Source organism: Alosa sapidissima, chromosome 13 (assembly GCF_018492685.1).
Source record: "Alosa sapidissima isolate fAloSap1 chromosome 13, fAloSap1.pri, whole genome shotgun sequence".
NCBI lineage: Eukaryota > Metazoa > Chordata > Actinopteri > Clupeiformes > Clupeidae > Alosa > Alosa sapidissima.
Window position 1 is genome coordinate 36,859,502 of NC_055969.1, and position 20,607 is coordinate 36,880,108.

A 20,607-nucleotide genomic window follows, 5' to 3' on the forward strand; every position below is an offset into this window, starting at 1 on the left:
TCTGAATATATCTATATACAGTGGGGATCGCTTTCAAATGACCACTTCATTCGCGCATTACGCGGCGTGAAGCTGCGAGAAGCTTTAGTACCACTTTCAGCCACTGTGCGTCGCTCTGCCACTGTACATCGCTCTGCCTGCCGTCCCTTACATAATTGTTGCCGAGAGTAATCCCAGCCTACGAATTCAATAACAAAATAAATCATGCATAATTAAACATTACCTCGATTTAGGCTACTTGGGTATGGCTTAAGGCTTGACTACACGAAAATCGAAATCGAAATTTGCTGTCTACATTATTGTCAGTGTTGGGGTTAACGCAACTACGCAAATCAAAACAGTGGTGTGATAATTGAGCCAGTAGAGAAATAACTGTTCAGAATTAATCTGTAGCCTTGGGTAGGCTTCTGCAGAAAACAATGTTGTTGCCGATTTAATACTATCTGGCGACGTTTTTAACAGGCTACGCAGTAGAGGCTTAGACAACTATGACCCACGTTTTGGTTTCGTAAATTAATTTGCCCTACTTCTTGACTGCAATGTAGTCAATTGACTGCTTGACATGTCATTTTTATTTTTCTGTACGATAAACAATTACATCTGCTTTATGCCGCAGAATTACATTCATATTTGCCTGACTGCAGACGCACCACTTCCCTCCCCATATTCCAATATTAAGATAGTATAAAGTGCTTTTTGTATAGGCTACTATCATAAAAAAAAAATTAAAAAAGTTAAAACGAATAGCTATTTGCAATTTGACAAAACACTGGTCCTCATTTTGCGAATGCGAGGACGATATGAGCCTGTTGCATTTAGTTAGATGTCCGAGTCACACATAATGTTTGAAAACCACTGGCTCGTAATCACAATAATTTAACACACGACAGTTGGATAACCTACTTCATCATGTCCCCATGCCTACATTTTTGTGAGTAGCATAGAGATCGTTAAAAACAATAAAGTATGGCTCTCCGTTTGGGACATCGAAAACTTTTTTTAATTTTTAATAGACTACCGTCGAAGATGCTGACTTGCAAAAGCCTCGGGATAACACGTTATCTCCACTATCATCAGTCATGCCCCTTGATCAAAGTGGGGAATGAAATAAAAGTTTGATAACCACTGGCTTAACAAGTTACCTGCAGTCCAGAACACAGAATCTATTGCAATATTCTGATGATCGGCGATGATATCGGCAAATGTTTGTTTTCCAAAGTAAGAATTTCACTTCACCATGCACCTTCGACAATACCTGGCCTACCTGGTATCATTACAAACATTATTCTGTGTCCTAAAACTGGCATATTTTATGGCATTGTGTCATGTAAGTTCGTTGCAAAATCTAGAGAAATGTGTGAGGTGGTCAGCGGGGGACAATTGAGACACACATTGGATTGTGTTATTACTTGAACATTCCACACTATCCACAGCTGTGGTAGGCCTATCAGGGGCAGGAGGATTACTGTCAGCGCAGGCTTTATATAAAATTCTTCAACAGAAGGCCTCGAATGTTGTCTTGTTTGTGGAGCGCTTTGCTTCGCTTCTGTAATTTCGGCTTCATTGAAAATGAGGGCTTCCCTCAATGACCCTCCGAGAATAAATAAAGGTTAAATGAATGAATGAATGCAGGCTTGCCCAAAATAAAGGCATGTGGTTTGCGCAGCCTACAGTAAATAACAGACCCGCCAGAATGTGCGTTATGATGCTTTTTTACGAGCAAGATGTTTTTGGTACCCTACGCACACTGCATGTTCTTAAATAACAATGATCATCAGTAATATTCGACCATTAATTTGGGTAAATGGGCAAGCGTGACCACCTTGATTGGCTGATTGGCTGATGATTGTAACGCGGGCATGATTCCAAACACCTCCCTTACGATGATGAGTGACAGGTCTCAGAATGCGTGCGCTACACAAGGACGGAAGATGATGAATAACTGGGGCCGTAGGCTATTCACAAAGGCTTTTATCGTACTACTAGGAGTAGGCTACTACTAAATCGCACTTAAAGATTTTAGATTGGAGTTTTCTCTTAAAAGTTATTCACAAAGCCTTTCAGACAACTCCTAAACTAGGAGTGAGTCTTCGTGGCTATGGATGACGTCATTACTCATGCACGAGCTTGACTGAAGTGACCACCTTGATTGGCTGACGATTGTAACGCGGGAATTCCAAACACCTCTCTTCCGATGATGACTGACAGGTGACAGGTCGCAGAATGCGTGCGCTACACAAGTAGTGTGAAGGACGGAAGATGATTAATAACTGAATAAAAAGGCCTAGCCTAAATGAATAAAGAGTAAGGCAAAACAAATAGCTTAGTAGCCTAATGAAACATAGGCCTATGGATTGATGCAGTAGCCTACCTTTGCAACATTTTTAAATTAATCTGTCACCATATCCCTAGGCTACGTTTGCAAAGAGGAGAACATTTTAATTTGATTCACAATGAAACGTTACATTTCATTTCCATGTTAACAATGAGTAGTTTGTGTTGTTGTTGGTGGCGTTATTGCATCCCTTTTATGAATGCAAAATTGTTCCCTCGCAATTGGAAGCTCCTGTTGCGCATAGGCTATTTCAAAACATCGCAACGTAAAATGCCACAAAAAAGCTGTTTATGAATAGGTCTTAGTGAGTTAGGAGTCCTCTCGACTTAAGCTGTCCCAGACTCAGGTCTAAAATGCTTCGTGAATTACTTTTTGTGAAAAAATTAGGAGTCCTAAAGTTAGGAGTGACACGGCCATTATTTTTAGGAGTTGCTCCTAAATTCGCCAGTTAGGAGCTACTTTTAGCCTTAAAATTCTTTGTGAATATGGCCCCTGAATAAAAAGGCCTAGCCTAAATGAATCAAGGCAAAACAAATAGCCTAGTAGCCCAATGAAACATACGGATTGATGTAGTATCTTGTAACATTATTAAATTATTCTGTTACTATGCCTACGTTTGCAAAAGAGAACATTTTAATTTGATTCACAATAATGTTACATTTAATTTACATGTTGACAATGATTAACCTAGTTTTGGTTGTTGTTGGCGGCGTTATTGCATGTTAGTTATGCCTACAATGCAAAATTGCTTCCTCGCGATTGGAAGCTCCTGTAGCTGCATAGGATTTCAAAACCGCAGGTTTGTGAATAGGTCTGTGAGTAAGGAGTCCTCTTGACTTCTTTTAAGCTGTCAGAGGTGGGAAGGTGTGATTTTTTGGGGGAAGGGCCGGATTAACTGGGCACAATTGTCTGATGGCCCCCCTTCCCCCCAGCCAACGTGAATCGGGTGGTTAGTTAATAGGCCTATCGTGAAGATTTTTCCTGCCATCTAAGGCAGGAGCGCATCTGTGAGGCCAAGCCTCACCAAGTAGCTCGTTTGTTTACAACTAACATTCCATTTAATTAAACTGCTTTATAGGCTATGCCGAAATAGTTTTCAACATTTTGAATATTAGTGTCGGGTGAATTGAAATGTTCTCAAAGTAGCCTTATGGCTGAAAGCTGCTTGGGACCCCCCGTCAAGCAATATAACCATACAAACGCGCTAAGGAGTAATTTTGGCTTTGTCAGAACTAAAGAGCTGTGGACGGCACGGCACGGTATGCCCAATGAAAATAAATGAACGCAATGCAACACAACACAACACAGACCCCGCTTCTCTCGCGTCAGTCACTGACATGAACGAAACACAGAACCCGCTTCTCTCACGGCAGTCACTGACAGTAACCTAGAATAAATGCATGGGGAAAAACACTTCCCCATGACAAAGACATCGTTACGGAGCCCGGGAGAGCTCACTTTAAGTTATATTTTTTCTGGTCGTGATAATTTGTGAGCACGTTTTCCTTTAATTGAGCCCTCGAATTAATAAAACGTGAGCACGTTTTCCTTTAATTGAGCCCTCGAATTAATACAACGTGACCCCGTTGTAGGCCTAAATTGAGCTCTCGAAATATGTATTTCGTGCTCACATTTAGTAATTCCCGACATTTTCTCACCGCTCGCTGTGCTGTGGTGGCAACTTCGTGTTACCTTGGCATGGACTAGCTGCTTGGCCTACAGCTGTCTGCAACAGTTCATATTGGTAATGTGATGATAACCGTATAGGCAGCTAATTAAAGCCTTTAGGTGGTCAGGATGGTTTATAGCGGACTTCTACTCTTTGTAGCAGGGGCACCTGTGGTGTCAGCTATGGAGACCCATAATGGGGAAATTCTACTAGGCTACATAGGCTACTCGGGCTCTGTTGTAATGACCGGTTTCCACTACCTCCTGGATTGTTGACTAAAGCCTACGTTAACTGTGAGGTCTAGAAGGCAATCGAAGCACATCACAGCGACAAGCTCCTAAACAATTACAACACGTAGACCTACTGTTGGTACAAATAGGCTACTGCGTATTAGTGGTAGCCTAATACTCAATACAATAACGTTCCCGGCCACTAGCGCCCGATGGGCCTCACCATATAACCCACCCGCACACCAATATGATGCACACAACGAGGTAAGCTTTGATACGGACTATGAAACGGGAGATGCAGTGGCGTTCACGATGCTCAGCTTCTCAGGCCATGTAGCCCAGCTCACACCGTTCGCGATAAACACCACAGCTCTGCATACACTTGGACCTCAACAAACACTCAAAACTTCGGCAAAAATTCAGCTGGATGATGATGGCAAGGGGCCTGTGCAAACACACACAATCATCTGCTCTCCCACCTACAGCCTACCTAACGGGGCTATATCCAGGTGCACTGCAATCAATGAGATTCCCTCTACGTCACTACAAGCGACACACCTCCCGACGTAATTCCCGGGGATACCCCTTGACACCACACTACGTTTTTGTGCACACAATTTAATTTCTTCGAGCCCACGCTTTAATTATTCGTGGGTGCGTTTTAGTAGATCGAGATCTCGAATATACTATAACGTGCTCATGTTTACATGTGTCAAGACAATATTGAGTGCACGTTTTACAAATTGTGGCCACGTTTAAGTAGATCGTGCACACAATGTTCTATAACCATGTTCACAAATTGTGCTCTCGTTTTAATAAATCGTGCCCTTGTTTTAGTAAATAGTGCACTCGTTTAATAAATGGTGCCCTCGTTTTACTATGCTTAAAATGAGAGCTCAATTTAATATAATGAGCTCACACTATAGTAAAACGAGAGCACAATATAGTAAAACGAGCGTACGATTTAGTAAAACGAGTGCACATTCTCTCAACATGCAAAACATTTTGCGATGACACCTCTAGGGCTCCGTACATCGTAAAACACTGAAAGTTAATATTTTGTCACTAGCAACATTCATCTGTCCTTTGTCAAATGTATTATGTTCCAAGTACCCTATGCGTAATTCTGCTTCATAAAGTTGAACAAATACATTTGCTTATTTCACAGAAAAATATAAATAGTCAGACGAGACAGTGCAGAGTTGGTAAGTTATGGTAGGCCAACTTGCAGTGAACATACAAAGAGGGGAAATTATTTCTCTTGCAGCTGAGTAGCCTCAGGTGCGCACGTAGACATAAGGCCGAACATGCAAGCGCCAATGAATCGTGCTCTCACGGCAATCGCGCCGTTAAACTTAAATAGGTTAACATCACTCTAAGTTCGCCTTCAAGCAAGGAAAATGATGATTTGAAGACATCTGTTTCGTTGGAAGGGCAAGGGGTAGCAACAGGGCAACACAGAGACAGGCCCGATGGCAGGGCTGTTATGAGAGTATTAAAATATAGGATATTCTACGGGAAAACATTAAAACGGCAAGTTAAAATACGTGATAAACACGGAAAAAGTTGGCATGCATTGTTTCGGTCCCCGTGCACAGGGATTATTTGTCATACTATTAATCACATATGATTATTTGTGAAATTGTGCAAACAGGCGCAACACATTTGAAAAGGAAGGACTGGTAGCATGCAAGCTCACGGGAAAGATTGATTTAAGAATGTTATCACAAAGTGTGTGGTTGTGGCGCGGGCGGAAGACAATTGGCAGGGGAGGGTCATGTCTTTTTTAACAATTCTGTCGGAGGGTCATTGAACAATTTCTAGCAGGCAAGAGAGGGTCATGCAACTTCCAACTGAAGCACTCAAAATTCCTCCGGTGGCCCCTTCAATAAATAACGATCAGTCCCTAGATTGCTGCTGGGCTATATGTCTTGGTTCTGTTAACAACTTATTGTCAAACGCATAGCCTATCTCGCGGTTGCATCCATTACAAACAAACATGCAATGTGAACGTCTGGGATTGGGGAGAGCACTAAATGCTCTACTGAATAAGCACGAAGTCAAACCTTTAAATGAAAAACACTCTTTAATAATCCAAAAAAATAAACCGCTAATGAAGTAAACTTGTGACCATCAAAAATCGTTTATCGCTCGTAACTCCGTGATACCAGGACGTAACAGGAAGGCATTTGGCTGAGCAACGGAGGTTAATATGCTCCATGTTTTGTCCAAATGATGACTGTCTATCATCGTTGCACTCGGAGAAAACCGGAATGTTTCATTCGTCCCCGTTTCAATCGTCCCGGTTGTACCTACTCAAAACGCAGATAGAACCTTATTATTCTAAGGTAGCGAAATAGCGTTCAGCATGATTCATGCCCAATTAATTCCCCCTGTTAAAGTGTTCGCCTTTGTAGTTTGGTTTCGTGATAGCCTATGATAAACGGCTTATGGCCAAATATGTGAAAACGTTAAAATACAGTAGGCGATAAACCCGGAAAAAGTTGACAGTGATTTTTTCATAATCACTTTGGAGGGTCATAGAAAAATGTATTGCTGGCGAGGGAGGGTCACGTCTTTTTGGACTAATGCTCCCCAAACTCCTCCGGTAGCCCCTTAAATAAATAACGAACAGTCCCTAATGAAGTAAACTTGTGACCATCAAAAATCGTTTATCGCCTGTAGGCCTAACTCCGTGATAACAGGACGTAACAGGAAGGCATTTGGCTGAGCAACAGAGGTTAATACTCTATATTTTGTCCAAATGATGTCTGTCTATCATCGTTGCACTCGGAGAAAACCAGAATGTTTAATTTGTCCTGCGTCTCTACGGCTGCAAACGGGATTCACTCGCAGTTGACCAAATATTTCTTTATTAGGGCAGGCATATTTCTGGCTATTACATTATTTCTAAACCAGTCTGCTAAAGTCTGTAGTGAAGTCTGTGTAGGGTTTTCCAGGCTCCATTTCTTTTTACGAGACACCCTGCTCACTTGAGCCATCTACCGGTTGTTTGGGTTGTTGCAGCGTCTCACTGGAAAAATACAAATTAAAGTTGCGTGATACCGCGTGATCCCACGCGCTGACCGCGAGTGAAACTGGCCAATTCGAAGCACTGCCCACTGTATATACCTCCTATATCTGGATATATCTATATCTATATATATACCTCCTATATACATATATATATATATATATATATATATATATATATATATATATACACATCCTATATCTGAATATATCTATATGTCTATATCTATATATACCTCCTATATCTGAATATATCTATATGTCTATATCTACAGTATAAATCTATAGCTGTACCATTGGCTCTTTATAATGGTTTTATTCTGAGAGACGAATCTTGCCAAAGACATGCAAATCATGGGAGAATGTTAGGATGTGTGTGTGTGTGTGTGTGTTAGGGTGTTATCCTGCTCCCTCCGGTTCTGTTCATCAGTGAGTACTAGACATTGCTGGAGTGTATGTGTGTGTGTGTGTTAGGGTCCTCTGCTCTCTGGGCCTAATTAAGGCCTCCGCTCCCCAAACACAAATCTGCCATGACAGAGACTCAGCCGGCAACTCAGCCACACTTCTATATCACACACACACACTTGTGCTGTGTGAGTGTGTGTGTTGTGTGAGTGTGTATGAGTGTGTGTGTGTGTGTGTGTGTGCATTGTGTGTGTGTGAGTGTGTATGCTATCGAGGCCTGTATGGCAGGTATGTAGACACAAGCCTGACCCCTGACCTTGGGGTTTGTGAAGCTCCAGCGACTGCATGACGCCATCCCATAATTAGGCATGTGTGCAAAACCGCTACGGCAATCATTACACAATACAGCTAAAGGGCACAAACTAATGGCTCTCAAACCCTATCTGGATAAAGCTCCTCTCAACCCCTATCTGGATAAAGTTTTCACTTTTTAGCTGAAGTCACATCTGACATCCTGACAGTGAAAAATATCAAAAAGGTTTTACTAAGGACCCGTAAACAACATGTTAAATGGGCTGTTGTCACAGAGCGTTTGTACTCAGTCCAGTCGGGTGGACAGTGAGAGCTCATCAGCCCTGAGCCCATAGCACGACTGGTGCTGCCCATAGCACGACTGGTGCTGCCGCTGGACTCTGTGCCACTGTTTCTGGGTCAGTGGACCACCACACCGCCAGCAGGCACCACCCACTCCTCACACTGACAGGCAGATCTGGGGTCAAGTGCTATGTCCCCTCATGCTATGGGAAGGATGCATTCTGGAATCACACAGTCCAAACTAAGGGTTCTATAATGGATTCTGTGAACTGCAGCAAACAGCTGTGGAGTTGCAATAAAAAAGCTATTACCAGGACAAACCAAGAGGACAGTGTTCTTTTGTAGGCTATTACCAGGACAAACCAAGAAGACAGTATTCTTTCCTGTAGTGGAACTGCTGTAAATATTACTCAGACTGGTGTCCTTCCCAGTGTGGTGCCCTTACAGGGCTTTGGGTATCTGCTGAGGGGTTTTAAAGAATACAGAAACCTGGGGCTAGAAGAGGAGAGGTATGCAGTGGAAGCTACAGCGCCCCCTGTAGGATGCTTTCTGATAGAGTATAGTGGAATGCTCAATGACATAAATAGTGAAATGCTCAATGCCATAAATAAATGCATCAATGTTTCCAGGTCTACAGTCTAAAGTGATTCATCATACTAAAGTGACTTATCATACTCTCGGGTGCTCTTGCTATTCTTATTTGAATAGTCTAAAGTGACTTATCATACTATTGGGTGCTCTTGCTATTCTTATTTGAACAGTGGATAGGGAGCAGCCCCAAGGTATGAGTTGTATATGCGAACAAGTATGCTACTTATCAAATTAAGTATACTACAGAATATGCTACATATTAAATTAAGTATACTATAGAGTATAAGTATAAGTATACATTTTTGATCCTGTGTTGAACACACAGTGAGGTGAAGCACATACTAATCTGGACGCAGTGAGCTGCCTGCTACAGCGGCGCTCGGGGAGCAGTGAGGGGTTAGGTGCCTTGCTCAAGGGCACTTCAGCCGTTCCTGCTGGTCGGGGTTCGAACCGGCAACCCCCTGGTTACAAGTCCGAAGCCCTAACCAGTAGGCCACGGCTGCCCCGTGAGAGAGAGGAAGTAGCCTATAGCCCATAGAGGACAAAGGGAGACAAAAACGAGATTCTGCCCAAAAGCCAGAATATTATATATCCTCAATGTTTGTTATTACTATTTATTTGATAATGAGACTTCTCAATCAGACAATTTGACAGCAAATTGAACCATAATATGCTCTTTATTAGAATACTTGTTCCATATACAGTAAGTCACAGTTCTACAGCCAGATACTGCACATGCATCGGAATGCAGGCTATAAATTCTCAGACGTTGTATAAAAATAAAAGTGTAAAGGCTGACATTTTATAATACTGTCATGGACTGCAGTCATTTCAGCATTTAGAAGGTACACATTCAAGTTCCTTTGTATTTATTGCATCACACAATAGATCAATAATAATAGTGATAATGGTGCCCTATTGGCCATGGTGCTGCCTGAGCATTTGTGACCTAACACAGGATATGACATGTGACACAGGATATGACATGTGGCAAAGGATATGACATGTGTTACATCTAGGCCCTCTGAAGCACTGCTCATCAGTTTGGCACATTTGTTGAGATTTTTCTGTCAAATCATCCACTCATTCAACTCCACTCATTCAATTCCACTCATTCAACTCCACTAATCCTCTCATTCAACTCCAGTTATTCAAATTCACTCATCCAGTCATTCACTCATCCAACTCCACTCATTCAACTCCACTCATTCAAATCCACTCATCCAGTCATTCAACTCTTTCATGAAAAGACCCACCAGACCAACACCAGACCCACACCAGACCAACAGAGACTGAACATTAACACACACCTCCCAACTGGGGGGGCGGGGGGGGGGGGGGGGGGGGGGGGGGGGGGGGCAAGCCTCATCCACATGTACGTCATTTTGCTTGTCACCCGTTGCTTGTGTTCTCTCAACTACGTTAACATTACATGGTCTGGTCAGCGTAAATGTGAATGAGGCTTAAGTTGGGGGGGGCACCCCAGTAGGAATGAGGCATTGTGAAGCACGGGGAGGGCGGCACCACTGGGGGGGGGGTCTCAGCCAGTACCTGGCTCCCGGGGTTGATGGGCGACAGGATGATGTAGTTGTCCCCATTGGACGCTTTGACCCGGGTCCCGCGCAGCGTGTGCGTGTGTTGCCCTTGTGGCGTCGCGCCCGTCGCTCGGCCCTTGGCGTCCAGCTCCTCACCACGTCTCTCGCCTCCCCAGCCCACGCCCCCACCTCCTCCTCCACCTCCTCCCCCACCTCCTCCTCCACCTCCTCCTCCCTCGGAGCCATTGATGAGCAGGCGACGAGTGCGGTGGTGGGCAGGGAGAGGGGGGCACCGCCGGAGGGGTCTTGTCACGTTTCTTGCTGGGGGGGGACGGGGGCTCGTAGGCGGACGGCGAGGGCTTGTAGGATGGACGGTGGATGAGGCCCTCGTAGCTGGACTTCACAGAAGGACCCGTCCGCCACACGACCACTGTTATCTCATTATGGCTGTTACTGCAGACAGCAGAGGGAGATGAGAGAGAGGAGAGAGAGAGAAGAGAGGGAGAGATAGAGGGAGAGGGAGAGAGGAAGAGAGGGATGAGCGAAGGAGAGATGGAGGGAGGAGAAAGGGAGAGAGAGGGATGAGGGAGGGAGAGAGAGAGAGGAGAGATGGAGGGAGGAAGAGAGGGATGAGAGAGGGAGAGAGAGGGAAGAAGAAAGAGAGAGGGAGAGAGAGAGGGAGGGAGAGAGAATAAGATTGATGGCAAGAGGGGGAATACATGGAGAGAGAGAGGGAGAGGAAGAGAGAGAGGAAAACAAGAAAAGACAGACAGACAGAGAAACAGATAGAGAGAGAGACAGAGAGCGAGACAGAGAAACAGATAGTGTGAGAGAGACAGAGAGCGAGACAGAGAAACAGATAGTGTGAGAGAGACAGAGAGCGAGACAGAGGATTAGAAGAAGAAGAAAGACATCAGGATTCATCATACATCACTTATACGTCAATTATACATCATATATGGTAAGTTATGTCCATAACCATGGATCTATGAGACTGACCGATGGCCAGCACCACGGTCTACACCTTGGGTTATAGACCCTAACCCTAAGGGTCTACACCTTGAATGATGCCATCTTTCTTCCTTTCCTCGAGACCATTATATCAACAATGTCATGTGATTTACCTGGAGGCTGTCCCACAGCAATATAATGCATTCAGGGACATGCCTCTTCCTCTTGCCTGGAACGCCTCAGCTTGTTCCGAGCAACAAGAGATGCAGACGGTCAATGGTCGGTCTCATAGATCCATAGTTATGGACATAACTTACGATCTATTTCGACCTCCCTCAGACCGTCACCACCTTGGATGACTAGTCCCAACAGTGTCACGAGGACAGAAGACTACTCACCAGTCAGGTCGGCAATCAACATAACAGTGGAGCCGATAGTGGCGGATGTCACATTGACTCTATAAAGTCTGGCAGGATGCCGCAGCACATGCCACCAACAGCAACCCCTTTCAGTGGTGCCCATGAGACGGCCGTACTCTGTGTGGAATGAGCCGCCAGGCTTTAAGAGATTGGGAAACACTGCCCAGAGAAGGCCTGAAAAAATTGTCTCCAATTGGTGGGTCAAACGGTGTGTAGACACTGGGTGAACCAGCTACTTACCCCCATAGCACCGAAAGCTGTGCGTATGCGCCTGTCACAGTAGCCATGTGTGATCAACACAAGCTCCCAATGCCCTGACTGGGCATAGAGCATTAAGAGCCCCTTCAGCTTGGCGAGCTGGCTCAGGGCAAAATGGCTCCAGTTCCATGACATGGTTAACTGACTGAGGGTTCATCCCCCAAGGGAAGAATAATGGTTTCCAGCTCAAGCATGTAGCACTCCTGCACTCCTCCAGAGTGCACATAGCTCACTCGCCATCAGAGCACGTGGCCAATCAAATGCAGTTTTATGCAACACAAAGTTGCCCCCGGGGTCCAACTGGGGTTGTGGTCAAAGACCTCACCACCCAGGGGAGGTTGCAGGATTGAGCTCTCGAACATCTGCCTGGATGCAGGTAGTCAGCTTTTTAAGGAACTGCGAGCCCATAGGGTCTTTCTCAACAGACAAACCTTCTACAGTGTCATGGGACACCAAGGCATAGACTTACAGGATACTGGAGCAGCTGCCCTTCCCACATCCCAAAGGGAGTGAAGAAAGTGTAGCACCAAGCATTGGATATGTCACTGGATCTTACTGTTATAGGGACCCTAAAAAAAGATGGAGGCCAAAATTGGAGCCTGTAGCTCCAATGGGTGGGGCAGTGTCAATGTAGTGGCCAATGAGCTGGGCAAGCCAGCAGCAGCCGCCAGACGGACAAGCCTCCTTGTCAATATGAGGACATGGCCATACCAACATCACGGGTGAGTTAGGAATGGGTAGACAGCAGCATCCAACAAGTTCTTGGTGTCTGGATCACTAGCGCTACCAGTCTTAGCTGCTACCACTGATAGCTGCTAACAAAACAGCCAAAGCAGTCTCAGCACAGGCTTCACTATACACAATGTCACTAGCAGTCTCAGCACGGGCTTCACTATACACAATGTAACTAGCAGTCTCAGCGCAGGCTTCACTATACACAATGTAACTAGCAGTCTCAGCGCAGGCTTCACTATACACAATGTCACTAGCAGTCTCAGCACGGGCTTCACTATACACAATGTCACTAGCAGACTCAGCACGGGCTTCACTATACACAATGTAACTAGCAGTCTCAGCACAGGCTTCACTATACACAATGTCACTAGCAGACTCAGCGCAGGCTTCACTATACACAATGTCACTAGCAGTCTCAGCACGGGCTTCACTATACACAATGTCACTAGCAGACTCAGCGCAGGCTTCACTATACACAATGTAACTAGCAGACTCAGCACAGGCTTCACTATACACAATGTAACTAGCAGACTCAGCACAGGCTTCACTATACACAATGTAACTAGCAGACTCAGCACAGGCTTCACTATACACAATGTCACTAGCAGACCCAGAGCTCTGAAGCTGGGAGGAACCAAAGTTAAGCAAAAAAACAGCTACATCTGGCCTCTCTTCTCAATAGGAGAGCCAGTGCACAGAGGAAGATGGATCTGTATCAGCCATATGTGGTTCCTGGATAGGTGGCAGGTGGTCAGGGGAAGTCCCTGCTGTCTAACCTGCCATGGATGGACCTGGCCCTTGGGACTGAGCGTCCTCTGGCCACTCAGCCTGTCAGGCCCCAAATACAGGCTGGAATCTTTAACTGCATGTCCTTCCCAACTAATTCCCTAATGGGGGGGACCGAGCTATGGCCCTCCATCACTTCTTTCCTCCTGTGCTCATGGGAGTGCACACAATTCTGTCTGCGTGACTGACGATCACGAATACTTTCCTGCTCTCCATCATAGGTGGGACGAGGAACAGTCACTGCATGGGGATGTTCAACCAGGCCAGACCACTGAGCACACTCCTCAAATGGGGATGTTCAACCAGGCCAGACCACTGAGCACACTCCTCAAATGGGGATGTTCAACCAGGCCAGACCACTGAGCACACTCCTCAAATGGTCGATACTAGCTGGACACAGGCATTCCACCAATAACTAACTAACTAACTCCAATATTACTTTAATCTTCACTTTAACTCCAAAAACTCTTCACTTTAACTCCAAAAACTCTTTACTTTAACTCCAAAAACTCTTCACTTTAACTCCAATATTACTTTAGTCTTCACTTTAACTTCAATAGATAGATAGATACTTTATTGATCCCCAGGGGAAATTCAAGCACTCTTACTGCACTCTTACTTAATTCAATAACTCTTTACTTAAACTCCAGTGTTACTTGACTCTTTTATTATTTAATACAACTCTGATCTCCGTTTACTTGATCTGATGTCACTTGCTCCAGAGTTCATGATGGTTTTGATGCATCAACTCAACATCTCCCTGTGGCTTTACCCAACGTGTGTGTGTGTATGTGTGTGTGTGTGAGTGTATGTGTATGTATGTGTGTGTGTGTGGTGTGTGTGTGTGTGTGTGTGTGTGTGTGTGTGTGTGAGTGTATGTGTATGTATGTGTGTGTGTGTGTGTGTGGGTGGGTGTGTATGTGTGTGTGTGTGTGTGAGAGAGTATGTGTGTGTGTGTGTATGTGTGTGGGTTGGTGGGTGTGTGTGCGTGCGTGCGTGTGTGCGCTTGCGTGTGTGTGTGTGTGCACGCGTGAGTGTGTGTGTGTATTCTACCGTATAGCGTGGGCGAGGTCCACACACTTCCACTGCTCCACTGGTTGACCATTCAGCTGCAGCAGTGTGTCCAACTGCTGTAGACCAGCCAGATCAGCAGGGCCATCTGTGTGTGTGTGTGTGTGTGTGTGTGTGTGTGTGTGTGTGTGTGTGTGAGAGAGAGAGAGAGAGAGAGAAAGAAAAAGAGAGAGAGAAAGAGGGAGAGAGAGAGAAAAAAAGACATAGAAGGAGAGAAAGAGAGAGAGAAAGAGAGAGAGAGAGAGAGTCACATTAGTCAGTGGCACAACACACTTACACACACACAATCAGATATGACATACATCCCATACAACATACATACGACTGCAGACCAGGCGATTCTTCTGGGAGAGAAACACGCGATCACAAACACACACACACACACACACACACACCGACACACACACACAAACACACATGATGACAGACAGACCCAAAGACCCACAGTTCCATTTTTGCCAGGGTCTGGACCCACTGTTACACACTTGCACATACACTCTCTCTCTCTCACAGACACACACACACACACACACAACCACACAGTTGTGGTCTTGCCTGGGTCGACAGCCTGGACCCTCACTGGGGAGTCTGAGCAGATGGTAAAGCCGTAGCCGTCTTTTCCTCGAAGGATGGTCACCTGGATCAGAAGAGCAAAGACACACACACACACACACACCTGTGAGCATGTGATAACTCTGGGACCTGTAGTGACCCCCCCCCCCCCCCACACACACACACACCTGTAAGCATGTGATAACTCGGGGACCTGTAGTGACCGACACACACACACACACCTGTGAGCATGTGATAAATCTGGGCCAGCAGCCAGACCAATGGATACCTTGTCTTAGCTGAATGACTGAAGAAAAACAAGGGGAAAACTAGGTTGCTGCTGGAAGTGGTGTTGGTGGGTGGCCAGTAGGTGGCACTCTTCCCTCTGGCCAAAAAAAAAAAGATCGATCCCAATGCCCCAGTGCCGTGACGGGGACACTGCACTGTAGGAGATGCCGTCCTTCGGATGAGACGTTAAACCGAGGTCCTGACTCACTGTGGTCATTAAAGATCCCATGGCACTTATCGCAAAGAGTAGGGGGTTCCCCGGTGTCCTGGCTAAATTCCCAACCTGGCTCATTCAATCTGGCCCCTTAATCATCCTCCACTGTAATTGGCTCATTCACTCCCTCACTCTCCACCTCAAGCTGGTGTGTGGTGAGCGTTCTGGCGCATAATGGCTGCCGTGCATCACCCAGGTGGGTGCTACACATTGGTGGTGGTCAGTGGTGGAGGAAGTACTGAAACCCAGTACTTAAGTAAAAGTACAAATACACAGAGAAATATTTACTTTAGTAAAAGTAAAAGTACCACAATGACAACCCTACTTAAGTAAAAGTAAAAAGTACCTGCTTTTAAATGTACTTTAAGTATTAAAAGTAAAAGTATTTGCATAATGATTTATTCTCTTAATATCTATATTCTAAAACGAAAAATCAGTATGGGCTGTGGCATTTTAATTAAGCTAGTTTTAGGTTATACTCGACTAGATAGTTTTAAGCTAATCCAATTGTGCTTACCATCTGTGGCCCAGTTTACATTCTGACCTACAATTCTAGAGACTGTAATTCTGGTTGATCTGCTGAGTAATATCATTCAGCAAAACACGAGAGCCTGAAGTTTAACGGGGTAGACAAGGGAAACGTTGGGTGGATCGTAATGCCAATTATGCTGATTGAACAGAAAAGTTGCTGAGAAAGGTATCTTTATGACTAGGTTCAGTTTCACTTGCGCAGACGCATAGACATTGAATGAGCGCTCACATTACTACCCCCCAATTGCAGGCTATGCCTCTTTATTTGATCACACACAATTAAGGAATATTTACTAATCTGGAAAATGAAACCACCGGTTCATTAATAGTCTACCATTCATTTGTGCCGCAAATGATCAGACGTGTGACAGAAGCATGGGCATGGCCTGTAACTTCGCTGATCCGCGGATAGCAATCTCATCGGAGAGGAGGCCCTAACGCTGCTGATAACAGACAGAGAAAGGCACAGAACACAGTTGCATGTACAGTGTAGCCATGGGTCTGGTGAATATAGCCTACCGAATGCAGATGGCTACAAGCTCACACTTTGCCTGGTCTAGACTAGAAGCTTATGTTTCTAAGAATGCACGTAGCGCTCCAGAATCTTTGGTAGCAACCCCGCCCCCTGGTAAAACAAACGTGTTTGTCAGAGAGAAAAAAAACTGATCATAAAATGTATCGTAAAAAGGAACGATGGTGTTGTAGAAATGTAGCTGAGTAAAAGTACAGATAATTGCTGTAAAATGTAACGAAGTAAAAGTCAAAAGTATGCACTATAAATTTTACTTAAGTAAAGTACAAATACGTGGAAAATTTACTTAAGTACAGTAACAAAGTATTTGTACTTCGTTACATTCCACCACTGGTGGTGGTTACTAGTGAGGTCCCCCCATCCATGTGATGCGCTTTGAGTATCGAGAAATGCGCTATATAAATGTAATGTGTTGTTGTTGACCCACAGATGATGTCACAGTGCCACCAGGGTCAACACACACACACAGCCCTGGAAGGCAGGTGTCAGAGTGCCGTGTGTTTATGTGTCATTAGTTGTCTGAAGGCTAAATAAATCAAGCTTGGTCTGAGTTGCAAGATACACACACACACTAGAAACACACATTTGGTGTTTCATGACACGTAATGACCCATACACACAAAGTATAAAACACTCTTGCAAGATACACACACACACATACGCACCCACACACGCACACACATATACATGCATCTATGCACACGTCACCAGGCTTACAGTAATGTGGTGGCGGGTGCCAAAACTAACAGCCTGCACCGGTCAGTGTTCCATGGCTGCACTGGTCTGCTGGTGCTGATGCCGCTGTTGTGAGGAATGCAGGAAGTTCCAATTAAACTCATTTCCCAGAGTGCTCTCTGGTATGTGGCTCTGGCATGACCATGGCCTGCTAAAGCCCATTAGGAAACAATGTCCTCAACGTGCACCGACACCACATCATCGGCAAGGGTATACACACATGCACACACACACACACACACCCACGTGTGGGGCACGCAAAACACTCAGCACTCATAATGCCATAAAACGCTCTTCACATCCAAACGCTTACGTGGAGAGCAGGTAACACTGGTCAGTGTCAGAACAGTTCAATAGATAGGTGCATGTGTATGTGTGTGTGTGTACATGTGTGTGTGTGTACTTGTGTGTGTGTGTGTGTGTGTGTGTGTGTGTGTGTGTTGGTGTACATGTGTGTGTGTGTGTGTGAGAGTGTGTGTGTATGTGTGTACAGTATGTGTGTGTGTACTGTATGTGTGTGTGTGTGTACTGTATGTGTGTGTGTGTGTGTGTGTGCATGTGTGTGTGCATTTGTGTGTGTGTGTAGGTGAGTAGGTAGCACTGATCAGTGTCAGTTTCAATGGAGAGGTGCACAAGTAGCTTCACGACTGTTAATAAAGATGTAAATAAACGTCATGTCATTATTTAGCTAACGGGTATCTCTTCTCCCCGTGATTATTGCAGGATTCCTGTATAAAAAGGTAATTGGCTTAGATGTCCCTACTTTTTCCACACACACACACACACTCACAGACACACACACACACGCACACACACACATACACACACACAGAGAGAGAGAGAGACATCTGCATCTGTTTGCTGCTAAGACACACATATACACACCACACCCCTGCCATACACACACACACACACTCAACACCTCTGCTAAGACACACATATACACACCACACCCCTGCCACACACACACACACATATAGACACCACACCCCTGCCACACACACACACACACATATAGATACCACACCCCCTGCCACACACACATATACACACCACACCCCTGCCACACACACACACACACACATATACACACCACACCCCTGCCACACACACACACACACATATACACACCACACCCCTGCCACACACACACACACACACACACATATACACACCACACCCCTGCCACACACACACACACACACATATACACACCACACCCCTGCCACACACACACACTGAGCAGCCGCTCAGCACCGACACAAAGAACAAAGACAAGCGCAGAGGAGAGAGAGAGAGACAGATGGAGAGACAGAGAGAGGGAGGGAGGGAGAGAGAGAGCGTAGAGAGGACAGAGAGAGACAGGGATGGACAGGTGGACATATATCGAGAGTGGTAGAAAGGGAGGGGGGAGAGAGAAAGATAAAAAAGAAAGAGTAGATGAGGGAGAAAAGGAGGGATAGAAAGTGAGGACATCATATGGGAGGAGAGAGGGAGAGAGGGATGAACAAGATGGAGATGGAGAGAGATGGAGAGAGGGGGGAGAGAGGGATAGATGTGGCACAAACAAAACAGCATGAGAGACAGAATGGGAGCATTTCAGAGAGAATGACAGATTACATAAAGAAAGAAGAAAGAGAAGAGGAGAGAGTGATGGATGAAGAAAGATGGAGGGTATGAGAGAGAGTGATAGAAAAGAATCAGGGAACAGAAGAGCTTGCTCTGTAATCATAAGGCCTCTGAGCGTGGTGTTATTTTTTAACACGCTCTGGGTACAATAATGAAAGTATAAGTATAGTATAGTGTAGTATATAGTAGTGTATTCCTCTCACGATACTGAAGTGAACACAAGATGTGAGCAAACATGACAGAAACGAAGGGATGCACAGTGATAGGAGAGATGGAGGAAGAGAGATAAAGGGATGCAGAGTGATGGGAGAGGAGGAGGAGATGAAGGGATGCACAGTGATGGGAGAGGTGGAGGAAGAGATAAAGGGATGCACAGTGATGGGAGAGGAGGAGGAGATAAAGGGATGCACAGTGATGGGAGAGGAGGAGGAAGAGATAAAGGGATGCACAGTGATGGGAGAGGAGGAGGAGATAAAGGAATGCACAGTGATGGGAGAGGAGGAGGAGATAAAGGGATGCACAGTGATGGGAGAGGTGGAGGAAGAGAGATAAAGGGATGCACAGTGATGGGAGAGGAGGAGGAAGAGATAAAGGAATGCACAGTGATGGGAGAGGAGGAGGAAGAGAGATAAAGGGATGCACAGTGATGGGAGAGGTAGAGGAAGAGAGATAAAGGGATGCACAGTGATGGGAGAGATGGAGGAAGAGAGATAAAGGGATGCACAGTGATGGGAGAGGTGGAGGAAGAGATAAAGGGATGCACAGTGATGGGAGAGGAGGAGGAGATAAAGGGATGCACAGTGATGGGAGAGGAGGAGGAAGAGAGATAAAGGGATGCACAGTGATGGGAGAGGAGGAGGAGATAAAGGGATGCACAGTGATGGGAGAGGTGGAGGAAGAGAGATAAAGGGATGCACAGTGATGGGAGAGGAGGAGGAGATAAAGGGATGCACAGTGATGGGAGAGGTGGAGGAAGAGATAAAGGGATGCACAGTGATGGGAGAGGAGGAGGAAGAGATAAAGGGATGCACAGTGATGGGAGAGGTGGAGGAAGAGATAAAGGGATGCACAGTGATGGGAGAGGAGGAGGAAGAGATAAAGGGATGCACAGTGATGGGAGAGGTGGAGGAAGAGATAAAGGGATGCACAGTGATGGGAGAGGAGGAGGAGATAAAGGGATGCACAGTGATGGGAGAGGTGGAGGAGATAAAGGGATGCACAGTGATGGGAGAGGTGGAGGAGGAGATGAAGGGATGCACAGTGATGGGAGAGGAGGAGGAGATGAAGGGATGCACAGTGATGGGAGAGATGGAGGAAGAGAGATAAAGGGATGCACAGTGATGGGAGAGGAGGAGGAGATGAAGGGATGCACAGTGATGGGAGAGGAGGAGGAGATGAAGGGATGCACAGTGATGGGAGAGGTGGAGGAAGAGAGATAAAGGGATGCACAGTGATGGGAGAGGAGGAGGAGATGAAGGGATGCACAGTGATGGGAGAGGAGGAGGAGATGAAGG

The 20,607-nt window shown here is 45.5% G+C and overlaps 1 protein-coding gene across 1 annotated transcript in view; it reads right to left on the bottom strand.

The window, feature by feature from the left end:
- rgs3a (regulator of G protein signaling 3a) overlaps positions 1 to 20,607 on the bottom strand; it is a 354,944-nt gene that overhangs the window by 286,787 nt on the left and 47,550 nt on the right. Inside the window, 4 exon segments of the mRNA XM_042059506.1 lie at positions 10,409 to 10,681; positions 10,683 to 10,845; positions 14,595 to 14,700; positions 15,168 to 15,249. Of these exon segments, the coding sequence (XP_041915440.1) occupies positions 10,409 to 10,681; positions 10,683 to 10,845; positions 14,595 to 14,700; positions 15,168 to 15,249 (624 nt within the window).